The 7139-nt window shown below is 29.7% G+C and overlaps 1 protein-coding gene across 1 annotated transcript; it reads right to left on the bottom strand.

Annotated features, from left to right (window-relative positions):
- Positions 1-1817: 1817 nt before the first annotated feature.
- LOC126839660 (uncharacterized) lies at positions 1818-5497 on the bottom strand. Its single transcript, XM_050575070.1, has 3 exons — positions 5331-5497; positions 4891-4917; positions 1818-3596 (listed from the first exon to the last, which is right to left on the bottom strand). Exons 1-3 carry the CDS (start codon positions 5412-5414, stop codon positions 2223-2225), a joined length of 1485 nt encoding a protein of 494 aa, XP_050431027.1. The 5' UTR covers positions 5415-5497; the 3' UTR covers positions 1818-2222.
- Positions 5498-7139: the final 1642 nt, after the last annotated feature.

Raw genomic sequence — 7139 nt, 5'->3', positions numbered from 1 at the left:
GCTATATTTAAGTAAATTTAGTATTTACAACGTAAAAAAAAATATTATTCATGTGAAGTATTTTTTTAAAATTGAAATTTACACTTAAAAACAAACTCTACAAGGTGATTTTACTAACGCCCTACATGAAAACTACTTGAGTAATAAAACAATTATTTTTTCATCTTTTGTGTAACAACATGACAACTATATTTAATATTAAACAAGATACAAGAATAGTGAATTATAAATAATATACCTATTTATTGATATTAAAAAAATTGTATGTAAAAAGTTATATATATATATATTTGTTCTATTTATTATCAAGTATCTCCTACATGGTCTTTGTTGTAATCTGTAATCCTGCCCTATTGTTAAAGAATGTATTATAAATATGTAAATATGTACACAGGGTGTGCAAAAAAAAAATTGTAATAATATAATTATGGAAATAATAATCCAATGCTATTAGGAAAACATGTACTATTACACTGCCACAAACCGGTTACGAATAATAATTATAATGATAAGAATAATATATTATGTTATATATTATATAGATGTATGCAACGAAAAAGGTCTTAAAACAGATTGCCTCAAGAACTCAATAGATAACATTCAAAATGTAACACGCCAACAAAATATATTCTTCCAAATCATATTTTCGTTTTCTATTATAAAATATAACATTAAGAAATAAATTGTGAAAAGAAAATCAAGTACAGCATTATGCTGAAATAATATTAAAACATTAAAATGAATTTAACAATTATTTATACTACTGACATTTATACAGATGTCCTTAGGTTAATATAAAAAACAGAACAGTTTGTCTGCTACAAGTACGCACGTGGGAAGTAACACATGTTTCGGTTTTTTTTTTTTTCAACAAGCAGATTTTAGAAAAACCTAATATTGTTATTATTTTGTGATATTCAATTGCTGTATTTTTATTTTACTTACAAAATATTATAAGCTTGTATTATCTTAACATACGGTTTCATAGTATTATTATTTATTTAAAACACTAATTACTTAATTATATGAAAACATAATGTTACATTTTCAAAAAACTGTAATTTTCGATGTGGGAACATGTAGGAAAATTGTATATTAATTAGTCCAGTAACTTTTAACGAATTTTGTGTACTTTATAATAACACCATATTTTTTTCAAAATATTTAGATATGAGGTTATTGTTATAAAATAAATGAGTGCACATCGGTAGCCGGTAATAATTTTTCTCCCCAGAGTATTTTTTTACTAATTCTCACTGTCTAACCAATATGAATACTTTTAATTGTTGTTAAAACATAACTCACTTATCAAATTAAAAATATTGTTATTTTGTATATATGTTAACACTCAATTTATTGAAATATTGAAAAGATTAAAAAAAACTAACGTAATTGTTCTAATAATTAAATATCTATACATTTCTATAATGTATTACAATGTTTAGCTTCGATGCAAACCAGAGATGCTATTGGTTTTACCATGATGTGGGCTTTTTTTGTGTCTGTAACTTTTTCAATACTGGACCAACTTCTTCGAGTAGCAACTTTATAAATCACAATTTTCATCTAGTTGGTACTTTGGGTCGGTAAAAATTAAAAATATTACTTCTTCACACTTAAAATTTTAAAAAAGCATACGAGTGATTTGATTCGAAATGACTAATACACTGAGTATAGGCATAATGGAATCAAAGCAACGAGGGGACGGAGGTTACAGGTCTACAGGAGTTAGATAAAATAAAAAGTGACACATAAACTTATATTGTATCGCATAATTTTGTAATTATTTTTACCTGTTTAGACATTTTTGTGATTTTATCCTATCAGTGAATTCATTTTCCTCATGAAAGTGCATTAGTACCTACGTAATATTATATTATAAAAACTTTTATAACATATAATAATAGTATATAATATCTTGTATATCATCATTTTAGTATGTACATACTAATTTTTTATTTTTACTAATTAACATGTAATATGGAAACTCGTGGTGTACACGGTAGATACTAGATTAATAATAATACCAGTTTTAATAAACTTGTGTGTAGCTTGGCTGAAATATGAATGCGAGGGTTGTTTCCAGCCTCTTCATAGGAGTGACTCATTAAGACTTATGTAAGAGGTTGTACAGGAAATACATTTGTGCCGAATTCAAGTACGTATATTTAGTTTGCAATCACAAAAAAATTAATAATACAAAATATATATTTTTTTTATTTTCAAATCTCTTGTCGTGGAATAAATGTTTTATTTTCTTCGGCAGACACTATAAGACGAACAAAAGCACCGTTTTTCTCGCCCAATATATCTAATATTCTATCAGTGTAATCCTGTAGCTTATTGGCATTGTCTAGGATGCTATCAGAAATTTTCAAGTAGTCTTCTTCCACTTTTACTTTTGTTAACTGTCGATTGACATCGGATGCTTTGGCGAGTCCTAAATTTTCTGCAGCTTGACAAAAATGATTTCTCGTGAACTGTTCTCGTGCCGCGAGTTCTTCCACGTCAATCGTGTTTATTTTGGCCATCATTTTGTTTACTGCAGACCAGTAGATATTTCCATCGAATCTAAACGCCCTTAATGCATTTTTAAGCGGAATCACGAGCATGTACCAGATGCCGAGCAGTAGGTTTTTTTCTCTTATTTCTGATTCGTTAACGGCCGGCGGTCGGCTCTGTAAGGCGTGGTATGTATATAAGTGAAACCACGTGTAGTACACTATCCTTAAGTGTATGCATTCCGCTATCAGAGCATTGTACTTATTACCGCCAATCGGGTCCAATTCCCATCGATGTGACAGTTGTTGGCGTCCAAATTCCGTAAGGTATTCCGTCAAACGAAGTTCGACATTTTTCGTTTTGAGTTCTATATTGAAATCTGACCAGTCGTAGATGAATTCATGGTTGAAATGTAGTTTTATCAACATCAGATTCGGCACGGTGTAATGGTCAGCGAGACTGTAGGCATAGGCTAGCAGTTGATCGTTTTTGTACAATAAATCAATTTTCCTATAGACTACCTTGTCAACGAGACAATAAATGTTTTCTCTCTGTATCGTACTTCTCATTGGTGGTACTAAATATGATGCTTCGACACATTGGGTAACGAACGCAAATACGGTGTTTTCTATGCGTTCATAGTTTGTTTTGAAATGGTCCCTGTAACTTTCAAAATTTGCCTTTGAAGCTTTAAGACCCGCCACAAAGGTAAATATTTCGATTTGCCAAGGATAAGGGCCCCATTTTGCAATGTGCAACATAGACAACATGCGGGTCAGGTAAAACATATAGTTCGACGCTACCTGTTTATGTAAATTTTTCAATCCTTTGGTTTTGGTTTCATTTATGCCTGAATTCAGTTCCCTTATCAAATGTAAAAAGAACAACCCGTTAACACACTGGATCTCTTGCATTTTCTGCTTATACTTTTCGACGGACTCTTTTTTATAGTTTAATTCAACGACGTTGGTGTAGAAGTCATTGATAAGGCTTTCAATGTCGTAGTTGTAAAAGTGAACCGGCGTCGAGGCTAAAGTAGGTATGAAGTTTAACAAACGTATAAAATTTCTGTCGTACAATTCTTCCAAGTATTCCTGTTGAAATTTGATTTTTCATCATGTGAAAAAAAAAGTTTAACAAAAACATTCTTTAAAAATGTTGTTTGCTTGTGTGGTTTTTATGTATTTGTTTTAAGAATTAGTCTCTTAAATTATAAATTCTGATGCAACAGAACCCTAATATTTTCACACCAAAAGCAATGGTTATTTAAATCGTTTTTACTAAATTTGTGAAAAATTTCAAATCAAACTATAAATTTTATTACGAGGAAAATTTATCAAGTAGATTTCGCACACCTAGATAAAAACAGTCCGGGCAGAAACTTAAGTTTTAAACGGTTTTGGTAGTTAGGATTATGGGATTGGTCATTTTTACAAAAGGTACCTACAGCGTCATATTTTTGAGATTAATCAAGATAAATTTAAATTTTGTTTTGTTGGTTCATGTAACTTCTTTTGTAGAATCCGAATGTACAAATAACTAAAAATATCCAATTTTTGAGTTGTTACAGTTTTGATCTAGGTGTGCGGTTCGTACCAACAATTTAAGATAAAATATTTATAATATTATATAATTATGGATAAATATCGGTCTCTTACTTCTAATTCTCTTTTCTATAATCTTTACTCGAATCTTCATACTTGGCTTATATCATAAATTATTGTATTATTCTATAATTGACCCATTCTTGTATAGCGTCTCACTTGCCTTAAAATGTATGCACTACAAAACTCTTCTGGCATTTCTCCCTCTAATAGCACTTAATAATAGAAGTCAAGCGACCCGTCTATTTTTATATTCCCCAACACTTTCTACACTGATACTCGATCTGGTCACAATAGGCTACTCTTTTTCGTTACTCACACAGCCTACCACGCTTTTTGAATTCGAAAACTACTGGGAACATGTTTATCGTGCATTATAATTTTGTAAATTGTATGTCAACTCCAAAATATTTGAATGGGTTATTTGAAAAAGGAAACAAGTCCAATTTTTGGTATTTTCTCAAGAAACCGTAATTATTTTTAATGAAAATATGTCTTACGTTAAATAGATTATCTGTACATAAAATATGGATAATATAAAAAAAGTTGTGTTTATAAATATGTTTTTTTCACATTTAGTTTTGCTAGAATTATACGGTTAGTTACAAATTATTCGTAAAACGTTTTATATGAATAAATATTTGAGCAAAAATGTGTGCAATTATGCACACAGATGGCTTAAAGTTGTGTTTTTTCTATGAAATAATAAATTTAGCTTAAGAAAATATCAATGGACAGTTAAATTAAATTAAAAATAATAACTACCAACAGATTGTTTACTCACCTGTTGATTTTCGTTGGAACACGAACTCTAGAAACAAATGCTCGTTATAATAATTTAGTGAGTTGCAATTTTTACATGACTGTCTGACCTATATTTTATTACACTCAAAAATTGATGTGAATATAACATAATGCACTATAATAATTTTGGTAAGTATAAGCTGGCACCAAAAACATTTATTTATATGATACGAGTGCTTAAATTGTTTTTACTTATTTTGTGAAAAACTATACATTTTAGAAACGATTAATAGCTTATTAAGTAGGTTTATACTAAAAATGTTACCTAATACATTCAAAATTTGATAGGAACTTATTTTCTAATATGATAAAATTGCTGTAACTATTTTATGCTAAGAATGCAAAACATTTTGTGGGGATATGAAAAACATAAAATTATTTTGGTACATAAAAAACAAAATTAAATAATCGGCTATTTACCTCTCCTTGAGTTATATTAGTTCTTGGTGCTGTGACTAAAACATTGAAACTAGCTAACAAGAAAATATTTTTCCAATTCATCATTGCGTGTTACCCATATGATACGAAGAAACAAGTAGAGACACTTACAGCTCAGCTTTAAATGACGAAAAACGTTCAGTTTTGAATTATTATAAAATACACTTACAACTGCTGTTTATACAAATAGTCTGTAAATAAAGAAATCACAATGAGACAATCACAGAAAAATATGGTATATGAGTAATATGAATTACAATTTGAATAAATGCTTAAAAATAAACTATACAGTGTGTTTTTATTAACGCCTTACACTAACTTAGCTAAAAACCGGAAAACCCGAGGGCTTTGTTGTACAACTGAGTGAAATGTTCACGGATCGATAGATCAACAAATAAAATAATGCTTAGGTCCTTTCACATGATTGACTTTATTCTAATACACTACTTGTTTTATAAGTAAAAGAGTCAAATGACTTAGCATGAATAAACAAAATTTGGGAGCACTTTGAGACATTTACGCTGAGGCCATTTAATGTACACCCAGTTAATAAAAGCTATTAAGACCTTCCTGAAGTTTATTGCAATCTAAAGAAGAGTTAATATTTAAAAATAACTTCACATGATCCGCAAAGAGAATGCATCGAGATTACCGGATTACTTTAATGAGATCGTTCATCAATACGGTAGAGAGTAGAGGGGACAAATGGCCACCTTAGGGTATTCCAGACGCTACAGTTTTAATTGAAGATGTAGAGTTATCAATTCTGGCTTGCTGTAGTCTGCCAGGAAGGTAAACCACGACAACGTTGGATCACTAAGTCTTGTACACCTTAGTTTTCCACTAGAATTAACTACGTTGACTGGTATCAATGATATTTTGTCAAAGCAATTTCTCAAACCACGCGGATAGAACACTAATTTTACACATTAGTCGATAACTGCACACATCACAGCTGATTTTATCCCACTATTAAAAATGAGGGACAAATAGCTTAATTTGCAGCGAAAAGAAAACACCAGCCGTTCATTGAGCTATCCCATTGTTAGTAGCAGAGTAAAATGTTTACTGTAATGGTTTATAGTCTTTATATAGCGCTGGTTTATGCTGTACTATGTTAAGACTATGTCGGTTTATCGTATTTTAGCTAAAACTGTCTTAGTTGTACTGGTCCGGTTTTCCACACATTTTGTACTCGATTTATGTATTAGGTTTTCAACTTTAACATTGTATTTCTATAACATATTAAATATAATAAGATGTTATAAAATATTATTTAATACATCTAGTATCAAATAGTCCACGACAATGCAATGCTACGTGTTTTGATAAAGAAAATAAAAATCATAAAAGGGGGTATACATAATTTAGAATAATGAGTATAGATTATATTTAGAGGAAATAAATCTGTAACTTTCCGCAGTAGTAATTTTCAAATATTAAAAATTACTATTTTGGACACTATAATATAATGTTGCACTGGAGCAATAAATACTTTAGTATGCTTTTAAAGTGACGACTGTTAAAAAATGAACTTAGAAGACCATTTTTAGAAATTTATACTTAATTTCATAGCTAATTGAAACTCCTGGATTTGAAAGAAAAAAATGTACTACTGTAGCCGTGATCCTATGATAACATATAAAAATAGATAACAAACTTTTTTTAAGATATCCAAATTATACTTTTTCCAGATTGCCCTTTAACATATTTAAATGTCAATTTATGTGGTAGTTTCTTTGAGACCATTATTTATTTAAACAGGAATTTGCACAACTATTCATAAAAGGC

This window comes from Adelges cooleyi, unplaced genomic scaffold, assembly GCF_023614345.1.
Source record: "Adelges cooleyi isolate 19-005CV unplaced genomic scaffold, UGA_ACOO_1.1 ACOO_flye_CR_arks_rails_tigmint_CR_PRNA_307, whole genome shotgun sequence".
Taxonomy (NCBI): Eukaryota; Metazoa; Arthropoda; class Insecta; order Hemiptera; family Adelgidae; genus Adelges; species Adelges cooleyi.
This window is presented reverse-complemented; position numbering and strand designations above follow the sequence as displayed.

Excerpts from the sequence above, each read along its gene's own strand:
- LOC126839660 (XM_050575070.1), bottom strand. The coding sequence starts at position 5,414 with ATGATGAATTGGAAAAATATTTTCTTGTTAGCTAGTTTCAATGTTTTA. Across the intron at positions 4,918-5,330 it reads CTAATATAACTCAAGGAGAG|AGTTCGTGTTCCAACGAAAA; the intron begins GTAAATAGCCGA and ends ATTTGTTTCTAG. Across the intron at positions 3,597-4,890 it reads GTTCCAACGAAAATCAACAG|GAATACTTGGAAGAATTGTA; the intron begins GTGAGTAAACAA and ends AAATTTCAACAG.